The following is a 13,416-nucleotide window of genomic DNA, read 5'->3' on the forward strand; positions in this document are numbered from 1 at the left end:
ACCAGTGCACAAAGCAAGGTCCATAAAGACATGGATGAGTGAGTTTGGGGTGGAGGAACTTGACTGGCCTGCACAGAGTCCTCACCTCAAACCGACAGAACACCTTTGGGATGAATTAGAGCGGAGACTGCAAGCTAAGCCTTCTCGTCCAACATCAGTGCCTGACCTCACAAATGCTCTTCTGGAAGAATGGTCAAACATTCCCATAGACACACTCCTAAACCTTGTGGACGGCCTTCCCAGAAGAGTTGAAGCTGTTAAAGCTGCAAAGGGCGGGGCCAACTCAATATTGAACCCTACGGACTAAGACTGGGATGCCATTAAAGTTCATGTGCGTGTAAAGGCAGGCGTCCCAATACTTTTGACTATTTAGTGTAAATATATTTATATATATATATTAAACAGTACATACTATGTATACTGTATAAGCAATCTAATATAAACAATATAATAATAGATTTGCATAAAGAGTGATCAAAAAAATATGATGCTATAAAAAGACATAAAGAATAAAAATTATAATAATAAAATAATATTGATCTATCTGAAACAAGTCTTAATAGGCAGATGAGATATTCAAGTACTACTCCAGGTTTGTTGTATAAAACAAGCAATAATTGCCAAGAGGTATTAAAAAAAAAAAAACATAATCAGAGTAATCCCAACAAACTTCATAATTATAGTTATAGGATTATGTGATATTCTGATAACTATAATCATCAAGTTTAAAATGATGATTTTCGTTTTTTTTTCTACCTCTCACCAATGATTGCTTGATTTGTATAATGAAAATGGAGTAGAAGCGGAAAATCTATTCTACCTATTAGGATTTGTAATAAATACAGTAGATAAAGATTATGACTATTTTATTAGAATTTTTTTTTCTTTGCACATTTTTTATGGCATCATATGGTTTATTCCATCACATTTTAAGGCAAATCTATTTTTATACATTTTATGTTACGTTGATTATATAGTATATGACATTTATTTTATTTATTTCAGGTACTTCTATAGCGCCATCAATTTACACAGCATATATATATATATATATATTACATCAACATCAGTCCCTGCCCCAGGGTGCTTACAATCTAAGGTCCCTAACTCACATTCATACATACACATAGTGGGTGTAAAAATAAAAACAAAAAGCCATGCTGACAAAAATAAAAATTAGTAGAAAATAGCCGCTTGCAAAAAACAGTCACATACACCGTGTGATAACTGATGGAAAACGATATTTGCAGCGCTAAACCAACACATACAATAAATGTGTAAAAAAAAAAAAAAAAAAAAAAAAAAAAAAGGAAAATTTATATATATATAATATATATAGATAGATAGAGATATATCTATATCTATATCAAGTCCAATGATGACAAATGTGATCATAAAATGAGTGAAGTGTCCAAATCTTGATATCCAAGGGTCACCATGTGTGAAAGGACATAAAATCAGTGGCGGCTTTTCCATAAGGGACGCAGAGGCGCTGTGGCCCATGCAGGGCGCCAGATACATGCATTCCAAAGGGGTTTTTCTTTTTCTTTTTTTTTTTTTTTTAGCACATGATTAGAGCCTGAGGCTCTAATTGGCTTAAAGAAAGGCTGGGTGTGACAATAGCGAATTAATATTCGCTATTGTCTTCCTGCTTCTCCTCCCGGCCAATCAGGAAGCGGGTCCTAGGACTCCCTTGCCAATTGAATGTCAGGACACACTTCCTGCTGTTCAGCCGGGAGGAGAAGCAATGGCTCGGCTCTTCCTTTCTTCCTGCCTCCTAAGGTAAGGTCCGGGGGGGGGTGGGGGGGGGGGGGGGGCTGGAGCTTGCGACAATCGCCGCCTTCCCTTCTGAGAGTCTGCCGCCCCACCTGAAATATTTAGCCCCAGCCGCCACTGGACATACACCACGTGGTCCACCACCACCACCAGGAATAGGATGGACTCTTCCCAAAACATAAGGACTCTATTACGGAGTCACGTGCGCCCAGATAGGTGTCTCCGGTACATCTCAGACAGGCGTGTTGGAATAAGGTGTCACCGTATAAACAAAGCAGGAGAAAATCCACATAGTGTAAAACCGTAAAAAGGATATTTATTGATGCAATAAAGTACACGGTACTCGTATGATAAAACAGCGCTGTGTACAAGTATAAAGGGTCCAAATCACTGGGGAGGACGTTGAATTTGGTGGTGCTCAGACTCACTTCCTATCGGATCTATCCAAGTAGAAAGCTGGCCCTTGGAAGAGCTGTAGCCTCCCTGGCGGTTTTCCCGAGTGTGGCTCGGGGTTAAAATTCAGGACCATTAGTGGTAACCCCGAGCCACACTCGGGATTACATCGCAGGATCCTGGTGTGGCTTTACTTACCTTGTCCCCGGGATCCTGCGATGTCCCCCGCTATGTCTGCGGGCTCTGTCTCCTCCGAAGCCTCTCCATGCCAGGCTCCGTTCCCTGCGAACGGCGCGACGCACGGGGGCGGAGCCTGGCGGCAAATTCAAAAAAGTGTAAAATCATAACACACACAGTACTGTATGAAATGATTTCACATCCCTTTTGTCCCCAGTGCTTTGTCCTATGCCCTGCATGCAGTTTTATATTATATATACTGTTCTTTCTGCCTGGAAACTGGAGATTGTCCATAGCAACCAAAAAGTGTCCCTTTACATCAAAAGTGGCTTTAGACCAGCTAGAAAACAGCGATAGTAAATTAGAACACTTGCAGAATTGAGCGATAGTGAATCGTGGGGAAATTTATTTTAGTATTAATTTTTTTTTTTTTTTAATTATTTATTTTTATTTATTATATTATAATTTATGTTTTTGTGTTTCAAACTTTATCATACCCAGGATATCTACTAGACTCTTGTTTGGACAGATTTAAGTGTGTTATTGTTAAAAATTACAGACCTACAATATAAAACGCCAAATTTCCATGCAAAATAATTGTACCGCTTTCAGCACCTAAAATCCGAAATAATCATACCGCCAGGGAGGTTAAGGTCTTCTCCTAGAAACTCTTCCACTATCGCATTCCCGTGTTTCACGCCACGTGTTCCGTGTTCTGCTGGTCGCTCCGCTCCAGTCCGGACCCGCTCCCCTTCCCACTGCTCCAGATATCTGTTATGAAAACCTTCTTTTAAGTTATGTTTTCCTCCTTTGGCAGATTCTTTACAACAACCAGAACGTAGATGTGGACGGTCACTCCATGCGCAAGCTCATCAATAACCTCCAGCCAGACACCGAGTATTCCTTTGTACTCATGAACCGTGGCAGCAGCGCTGGCGGTCTCCAACACCGAGTGTCCATCCGCACGGCTCCCGATGTCCTGCAGACCAAGCCATCATCTGCCAGCAAGTACATGGAGGAAGGACGATTTACCCTGGAGCTGCCCAGAGTAAAGACCAGCGCCCCCGTCAGGTGACTAGCAGTTGGTGTCCCGGTGGGACCTGTATACTAATATTGGAAACATTGTATAAAAATGCCCAAAACCAGGAACAGACAAACACTCTGGGAAGGATTGGGTCACGCAGTTCCTTGTGGTTTGATAATGCGCAAACTATTAAGACATGCGGGCTAAAGTGATTCTAAAGGCAAGACTTTTTTTTTACCGTAATGCATTCCCTGCACTAAGGTGAAAAATGTTTTGCCGCTCGATGTGCCCTAACCCTTCCCCCTCCCCAATTACTTACCTGAGTCCTGTATCAAATCAACACTTTCCCTTCTGGCAGTATTCTCTCCTCTCTTCCCGCTCTCACAAGCTTGGCTAAGTGGCAAGTTCTGCTGTCAGTCAAATCCAGTATATAGAGAGAGGGGGGGGGGCAGGGCAGAGCCACGCTGTGTGTGTCAATGGACCCACACAGCCTGGCTCGGGATCGGGTCTGCATGTCTGCCCCCATAGCAAGCACTTGCTATAGAGGCAGACACAGAAGAGGAGGAGCCAAGATCGCTAGCAGGGGACCTCAGAAGAGGAGGAGCCAAGATCACTGGCAGGGGACCTCAGAAGAGGAGGAGCCGACATCGCTGGCAGGGGACCTCAGAAGAGGAGGTTCAGGGCTGCTCTCTGCAGTACCAGGTAAGTATAAAATTTGTATCATTTAATAAAAATAAATTTGCCTTTAAAAACACTTTAAAGCTCTCACATCACAGGAAAGGACCTTTGGTGACCCAGTAGGACCCGGGCTCGGTTTGAGAGTACTGCCTGTGCCCTCTCTGCTGCCCTGTTAAAAAATTCAAAATTCTGAGTTCTCACTGGAACAGTAACTTAGTTGTCACTGAAGGGATTTTCCTCTCAATGGAGAGATTTCCTTTCCCGATGTGTTTCCAGGACAAGAAGTGAAGGGAAATCCCTCCAGTACGTCACAACACCGAAAAAGGGACAGGGGTTCTTCCCTACCCATTCCAAAACTGAAAAAAAAAAGGTTTTGGCTTTATATGTATCCTAAATAATGATTGCCTAGGAAAGAGAACCTTTAACTCCATAAATTAAACCTGAAATAAAATAAACCCAATCGTCTTATTGAACTGATGCCATGATCTTTCCCCCTGTGGGGATACCTTGGGGATCTGTTCTTCATACTAAACGATCGGTGTCTTATCCTCTCCTGTATCTCTCAATCTCCAGATGGTATTACATCGTGGTCCTTCCCTTGGACACCTCCAGCGGTGGTCTGAGCGCTCGCTGGCAGAGCCCGGAGGAGATGGAACTGGAGCAGGTTAGTGGACAGCACTGTTATTCCTCCACACCCACCTAACAGACACTGTGAGGAGAATGTACACACATGCATGGTTGTATATGGGACAATGGCAAAGCTTTAAGTCCCACCTGTGTCTCCTTCTGACTTGCTCTTATGAGAATTTGTGCATTCTTTACAGTTCCTCTCTGTCTGATTAGATAATGTAATTCTATATTTGATAAAGTACTAAGGCTCTACATTATATTTTGGGGTTTACATTACTATTGGTGTACCCAGTGCCGGAACAAGGTCATCCAGCACCCAGGGCATAGATGACAAACTGCACCCCCTCCTTCCCTTAGGGTTAGGGTCAGGACGCCCCATCCCTGCAATAAACCATTGCACCCAGGGCAGCCTCCCTCCTGCCCACCCCTTGTCCTGGCTCTGGGTGTACCAAACAAGAGGCAGCTATGAGGATCCTGATGTGACATTTGAAGGGTTTTTTTTTTATTCAATAAGCTTGTGGATTACGAGGAGGTTCTCTGAGCTGCAGTCAAAGCCACCTGCAGTCATTGTGCAGATATACATGGCCAAAAGTATGTAGACCTTCCTCTAAAAAAAAATGAGTTCAGGTGTTTCCAGTGAAGGGTCCTGTTGATATCATCACAAAGTAATCTTAGACAATTGTGCACTTCCAACCTTTGGTAACAGTCTGTTCAAAGCCAGCTCCATATTGACATGGTTTGACCTGCATGGTGTGGGGGAACTGGAGTGTCCTGCACAGGGCCCTGACCTCAACCCCACTGAACACCTTTGGGATGAGTTGGGACACAAGTCTTCTCATCCAACATCAGTACCTGACCTCACAAGTTAAATTCCCACACACACTTTCCAAAACCTTGTGGAAATTCTTTAGAGAAGAGTGGGGGTTGCTATAGCCACAAGGTCTTGGAAATGGGGTGCCCAACAGCTCATTGAGGTGTGATGGTCAGGGGTTGTCAGGAATCGGCAGCAGAGAGGGCCAAATCTGTGTAGCTACACTAGGAACCTGAGACCAAACTATATATAATCCATCCAAACACCAGCAAACATAAAGATATAAGTGAACCAAAAACCCAGTAACAAAATACCTAACTAAATGACAAAATAGAATACCTGAAATCTTAACTATCAAAATAACTATATACAATATACAGTGGAACCTTGGTTTACGAGTAACGCGGTTAATGAGCGTTTTGAAAGACGAGCAACTGTTTTTTTTTAATTCTGACTCGGTTTGCATGTGTGGTCTCGCAAAACAAGCAAAATTCAAGCTAATGGGCGGTTCAGTACCGCATTTGGCCAGAGGTGTGGGGGCGCCAGGGACACTCGGAACAGTTCGGAGCCGTTTGGAAATACTCGGAATCACTCCGAAATACTCCGTTCCCGAGCCTTTCCGAGTTCAGCCGAGCGGTCCCCGAGTATTTCTGAGACTCTCCGATGTTCTGCCGAGAAAGTTCCTCTCGGTGGAGAAGGACCCCCCTCTACTGCGCAGTAGGAGCCGGCTGAAATAGCCGAAGCGAAATAGAGAAGAAATCAGCTGTACACGGCGCCTGTAAGAGGGCCCCTCGCCACGCTTCGGGCACAGCCTCGCTGCGCTCGGCACTTTTTTATTCTCCCTCTAAGTACACTTGGATGGTGGGGCTTGAACCTGGACCCAGGGCGCAGGCGCCGTGTACAGCTGATTGAAGTTTTTCAGCTTCGGCTATTTTCGGCGGCTCCTAGTCATTCGTACTGCGCTTGTGCAGTACAGGGGGGTCCTTATCCGCCGAGGGAACTTTCTCAGCAAGACACCGGCACCCCCCACCCCACCTCTGGCCACATGCGGTATTGCATGTAATAGAAGTCAACAAATTATCTTCATTTCCATTGACTTCTATGGGGAAACTCGCTTTGATATGCAAGCGCTTTGGATGACAAGCATTCTCCTGGAACGGATTATGCTCGTAATCCAAGGTTCCACTGTATACAAATGGGGAACACAGAAAAGCAAGGTAAATCTGGACGTGCACTGGTGCAGGGAACACAAAGGAAGGGGGAACTGGGATCAGGAACAAAAGGAAGTAGGAACAAGGCAGCAGGGTAGAAGGCAAAGAGCACAATCAAGATCAGGAACAAGATACATGTCCAGCAGTATCTGGCAACAAAACAAAACACTGAAGCAAAGTGTAACAGAAGAGTAGCTAAATACCCCCCCAGTCTCCACCAGCAGGTGTCTCGCAGCACCCAGCAGATCCCAGTAATCAGCTCCCCCTGGTGCTGGCTGCTGGGAGACACCTGCTGGTGGATATTGGACCTACAAACTTCCCTTCTGAAAAGCACAGTCCCCTCAGCAGGTGATCCAGGCCCTGATAGGGGTCCAAAAACATTTGGCCATATAGTATGTAATATATATAGGATTCATCACAACCATTCAGTGAGGTCACATGAGTTGGAATTTGATAAGTTGACATCTCTGAAGTTGGACATGGCCACTAGTCCTCAGAGGCGGACAGGTTCATGTGGCCTGTGGGGTGGGTGCTCTGTAAACGCTTCTAGTGTTGGCTTATCTGTGCAAAAAACAATGGCCAGACCTGTGTATTGAACCTTGGTGGTATCTACAGACTGCTCATAGATACTTCATATGATTAACCCCGATCCCACTGCTCCATGGGCACCTTAGATAAATAATACATTCTGGGATAAACTGTGATCTCAGCATGATAGCAGAGGCAGGAAAGGAGCCAGGATGACCTTGGAGAGAGTGCAGGGAATGCTCTAGTTTCTCAGGCAATTTTGGCCTTGCATATCAGCACAATAAGCACAGAGGGTAAAGGAATAATGTTTGAAATTCCATTCTTCACACGTGACGGTAAATGCACACAAAGGTAAGAAATCTCCCCCCCCCCCCGATAACATATGCAAGCATCCCTGCAACCTTTACTGACACCTTAAAAGGAGGGGGGGATTTATTTAACCATGACAAATGATAATAAGACACATGCCCAGGCATACACTGTGATGGTATTACCAGGTCTGTATGAATCTTGCAGGAGCAGCTGCTGGGAGCTCAGATTTTATGTAAGGGATCTCCCAACAGTAAAATAAAATACTGTGCAAGTGTCTCAAGCATTGTCTAATATGTGTATTTCATAAAATCATCAGCGCCATCTAGTGGCCATTTTCCTGAAATACCCCCAATCAGAAAAATACCACATTATGGCCACAAGATGGCCCTAACGATCAAAGGAAATAAACATCTTTGACTCAATACAGCGATGATTGGTGATTGCTGTGCGAATGCTTGAGCAATTTTATTTTTTTTATAAGTAGACCCCCATAGTGTGTGAGCAGGCTATTTGAAGTCAAACCTATAAATGCATGTAATAAATAAATAATACTTAAAAGTTTATAAAACAACATTTCTGTAATTGTGATCCTTTTCTTCTCTCCCAGATTCTGGAGGCCATTAATCAGGGCTCCCGCCGGCAGAGACGTCAAGCTGCAAAGAATAAACCGTACATAGCGGCTTGTCTCAACCCTCTCCCAGAAGTCTTCACACTCGGTGACAACAAAGAATATAATGGATTCGTCAACAAGCCACTGAACGCCGACTTGAGCTACACCTGCTTTGTGCTGGCAGCTCTAGAAGACGGGGACACTGTGAGTCTGACACCTTGCACACCGTATAACCTCAACGCATGACTACATCAGAACATATTTATAAATGCATATGAATAACTCATGGGTTTATGAGCAAAAGACTTTGAGGGATCGGAGGGCAGGCAGCTACTTCTCAGTTTCGAGGAATTCCAAGCATACTTCTTCCAAAGCTTGCTTTGGACACATCGCTGCAGTCCGCAAGGACTGTTCCTCCACCAATGTGAGCGCAAGATCAAATATTGATATTTTCAAGGCTCAGAAGCAGCTACTGTCCTAGTCCCGAAGGGGTATAGGAGGCCTGACTTACCTAGAACTACCTAGGAGTTAGACAATGACCACCTCCAGATCTAGGTGGAACCTTTTTGGTTCTAACAGGTCCTCTTTAAAAGGAACTTCACCTAAAATTGATCCACAGTTATCCCTGTTTTGATACATTAGACCAGTGTTTTTCAACCTTTCTTTAGTCAAGGTACCCTTTACAATTCCGCACAATCTTGAGCCACCGCATTCTAAAATATAAAACACTAAACTAATAGTTTTACATGTTGCAGCAGTATCCGCACATGTAGGACACCCAACGTTAGAGGTTATTTATTCCTCCACCTTTGCACATTGGCAGTGAATACTATTCCAAACGTTCTCTTCTCCCTCTATTTCTCCACCTCACTCTGCTAATGTGATCCCAGTGCTGACAGAGAGCAGCAGGAAAGGGGCAAACAAGGATGCCGTCAGACGCCCAACATCCTCATTATCGACCTATGGCGTCATCAGTTGTTAGGATCCCGGCAGCTGGCCCGCATGGTGCTAAAATTTTTGGCTTTGTATAAAAGGCAGACTTGATCCACTTAACTTATTTTTTTGTAAATTTTGGGCCAGTTTTAGGCACCTCTAAAGAACCCAGGTGGCACCTCAGGCTGCTTTGGAACCCTAGTTAAAAAAAATGCTTGCATACTGCAACACAAGAAATTCATGTTGCCTCTTGATAGGCATTGCCTTGCCCTGAATGTGGTGCCTCTCCTGGAGAAAGGAGTTTTTTTTATCTATAACCGTGTACTTTTTCCCCCCCAAAACTATATGGAAAACTGGGAACAATTTTTAGGCGTTTTGCCAAGGCACCCCTGAAGAACCCAGAAGGCACCCTGGTTGAAAAAGGGCCGCGTTAGACAGTATTATGGGGTCCCCTTGTGGTCACTATGGATGAATTTGATGCACTGACCACCCAGGTAGTATGTCTGCTTAACCCGGACTATGCAGAAGTAGCATGCAGGAAAGTCCCAAAATGTTGTTGCAATGGTTGCCTCCTGCTGCTGTCAATCACAGCCATTGAAGCAGGGGTGGGGCAAAGCCACGTTCTGTATGTCTATGGACACACAAAGCCAGCCTGGGAGCAAGCCCACACGAGTGCCCCTATAGCAAATGGCTTGCTATGGTGGGCACTCCGGGGGAGGGGGGGAAGAGCCGGGAGTGCCAGTGAGGGACCTGAGAAACGGAGGATCGGGGCTGCTCTGTGCAAAACCTTTACACAGAGCAGGTAAGTATGTGCTGTTTTATGTAAGTATTAATTTGTTGTATTAGGTAAGTATTATGACATGTTTGTTTAAAAAATATATATATAAGGGTTTACAATCACTTTCAGCTTGTATGGATAGGTTAATAAATTAGCTCCCCTTGACAACTGCCAGCTGATACTTACACATACCCTGTATGCTGGCTGTCAAACCTGCCTGCCACTGTTAGCTTCCTGTTTGAGGGATCAAGTGTTATATGTCATCTGTGACATCGAAATCACACGCAAGTTTATATAACAAGAAAAAACAAATGTGATTCAGCTTGAAAAGCTGAATCACATTTGCAGTCAATAAACTGCAGCTTCTGTTTAATACTGTAATTATTGATACAATTATAGTACTAACAAAATGCTTTAAAACGTTAAAGAAAGTTTAAAATATATATATATTTTTTTACATTTAGGTCCATTTCCTAACCTATAAAAAAAACAGTTTTTTTATTAAAACACTGTACTAAATAAAAATTATTTAGGTAGGCAAACAGTTAGGCTGGCCATAGACGTTCAGCAGGAACCAGCCAAGATTTGAACCATGTATGGGCAGGCTGATTGTTCTCAAGTTGATTAATTGATCTTAGGTACAACCAGCATGCCGGATTTTACATGAGATTATCACTAGTGGCTGTTAATCCAAATCCTCAGACTGAGATCTGAGTCCCCCTAAAACCTGAAGATGGACAGGTGCTCTTCATCCAGTATATCTCATTTGACTCCAACCATCCACTTAACTCATTTCCAAAAGTTCTTCCTTCTGATAACTACAGAAAATTCAAACACCGTCACACAAATAAATATGCAAAATAGTATCCATTTTTAGTGCATAAAAAACAATCTTTTGCTTCTGTATAAAACACATTTAATTGTATTTGAAGTTGGCACCACAAAACCATCTTGTCCTTGTCCCCCTGACCCGTCCTCTATGCTTTATTCTGCTCTACAGAAGAAGTACGCAGCCAGTCCATACTCTGATTACATCGTGGTGGAGGTCTCCTCATCTAGACAACAGGAGGAGCCCGAGATGTTGTGGGTGATGGGCCCGGTCCTGGCAGTCATCCTCATTATCATCATCGTCATTGCCATCCTTCTCTTCAAGAGGTAAGCCTGGTCACTATACACATTCATATTGACCATGTGACCTATGGATTGCACCACACACGGGGCAATTGCATGCGTCATACCAATCACATCAAGGTACATACATACAGGGTGCTAGATTTGGTATTGTTAGTATCCTGTATTGCTGAAAAAGGCTATTTCATTGATAAAGCTGACACGCTTCGCCCTATGCCAAAACAGAATATTACCACTCACCCCCTGTAGCACAGAGCAATCATGTTTCCCTATAAGTCTGTGTAGGGGGTATCCATACCCCCCCCCCCCCCCCCCCCCCCACTCAAGTTTCAGATTACACCCAGCTCTATGCTGCGCGGTGTGTAACATCAAATCCCTGCCGTTTGCCTTCTGGAGCTCAGAAATGCTGTGTAAAATGTGTGCTTTAGGAAGCTGTAGAAGGCTACAGATAAACATGTATAACTTGTGTAGTAGGATTGGTTTTAATCTCCTGGGTATCATCTGAGGGCAGTCACTTCACTGGGTACATGTGAGGGTTTACAACTACTTTATGACTTACCTCAAGGTGTTGGCCTATGTTAAAGGGTTAATACACCCCCCCCCCCCCAACAGTAAGGCTTCTCACATGTATCAAAGACCCCCAGCTGAGTGGGGTTTCTGAGCAAAGTATATAGTTAGACCCCATACACACTATTCGATTTTCTGCAGATTTTTTTCTTCAGATTGACCAAAACCATGTAGTGCGAGGGCCTGCCCGATTGCATACAAATTGAAACTCTTAAGGTTTGACCTCATATATTATATGTTTTTTGTAAATCCGAAGACAAAAATCTGCAGAAAATCTAATAGTGTTTATGGGGGTCTAACTATATAAGCCATAGTGAGAGCACCACACACCTAACTGCAGGTTAGAGAGTAAAAAGGGGAACTTGGATTGGTTGCTGTGGGACGCACAGACAGTTCTTTGGAAAGTTTGCATACACAATGATGTATATATAATCTGTCCTGTTCTGATCTTTCTCTTCTCTTCTTTTTTTTGTGCTTGTCATGGATACAGTAAGCAGGAGAGGTAGGAAAATGTGTTCTCATCCTATTCTCTATTAAGTGGGAGTAAAGTACTCAGTGCACCCAAAACTGATATTTCATTGGTTGTTGGATGCCGAAGAGTTAACCCCCCCAAACAATTTCTTCTTCCCACATAAAATGGCAAATTAAAATTATACATGGAGGTCCAGATTGAAAATTTTAAAGCAATTTCCCATTGGTAGCTCAGGGCTAAGCCCCGGCGTCAGATTTCTTTGATTGCTTATTGACTGAACCGTACATCTGTGTGTGTCGGGAACATACGCAAAATCCCATGCTTTCACCACACACAGAGAAACGCTCTGCTCTTTAGTAGACGCATCAGCAAATGTGAGCTTTTTTTGTGCACACCAAACCATGTGGTTCAGTGCGGCACAATTTTTAAAAAGAGTCTGGGACTTCTTTCATCACGTTTCTCGCAGGTAGGGCAGCCTATTGAAATGAATGGGCTGCCCTATACGGATGTGGGGTAAAGTGCGTAAAATGCATATGTGCATACAGTAATGTAAACCAAGCCTTAGTGGTACAAAATATCAGTCATCACTATCTATAGCAGAAGTCTCCAAACTTTCTAAACAAAGGGCCAGTTCATTGTCCTTCAGACTTTGGGGGGGGGTCAGACTGTGGCCAGTGGGAACGGAAATTTTCCTGGCATCAGTGGAAGTAAACATCACCACATTAGGTATTAGGGGGAGAAATAGTGCCCCATCATTGATATAATTGGGAGGGATAGTGCCATATCATTGGGAGGAATAGTGCCCCATTATTGGTGTCATTGGGAGGAATAGTGCCCCATCATTGGGAGGAATGTTAACGCATCAGTGGTATCATTGGGAGGAATAGTGCCCCATCAGTGGTATCATTGAGGGGAATAAAGCCCCATCATTGGGAGGAATAATGCCCCATTATTGGTGTCAATGGGAGAAATGGTGCCACATTGTTGGTGTCAGTAGGTAGAATAGTGTCCTGTATCACTGAGAGGAATAGTGCCCCATCATTGGGAGGAATGGTGCCCCATCAGTGGTATTTTTGGGAGGTATAGTGCTCCATTATTGGTGTCATTGAGAGGAATAGTGCCCTATCACTGGGAGGAATGGTGCCCCCATCAGTGGTATTATTGGGAGGAATAGTGTCCCATAACTGTTGCCAGTGGGAGAAATAGTGTCCCATCATTGGTGTCATTGGGAGGAATAGTGTCCCATCACTGGTGTCATTGGGAGGAATAGTGTCCCATCATTGGAAGGAATGGTGTCCCATCAGTGGTATCATTGGGAGGAATCGCGCTTTATCATTGGTGCCAGTGGGAGGAATAGTGCCCCTTTGTTGGTGTTAGTAGGTAGA

At 43.9% G+C, this 13,416-nt stretch overlaps 1 protein-coding gene across 1 annotated transcript in view; it reads left to right on the forward strand.

The window, feature by feature from the left end:
• The window catches only part of PTPRF (protein tyrosine phosphatase receptor type F), a gene marked incomplete in the record, with an annotated part of 622,098 nt that overhangs the window by 584,456 nt on the left and 24,226 nt on the right, over nucleotides 1–13,416 (forward strand). Inside the window, 4 exon segments of the mRNA XM_073593920.1 lie at nucleotides 3,164–3,417; nucleotides 4,622–4,712; nucleotides 8,148–8,354; nucleotides 10,862–11,016. Coding sequence (XP_073450021.1) covers nucleotides 3,164–3,417; nucleotides 4,622–4,712; nucleotides 8,148–8,354; nucleotides 10,862–11,016 — 707 coding nt within the window.

This window comes from Aquarana catesbeiana, linkage group LG07, assembly GCF_042186555.1.
Source record: "Aquarana catesbeiana isolate 2022-GZ linkage group LG07, ASM4218655v1, whole genome shotgun sequence".
NCBI lineage: Eukaryota > Metazoa > Chordata > Amphibia > Anura > Ranidae > Aquarana > Aquarana catesbeiana.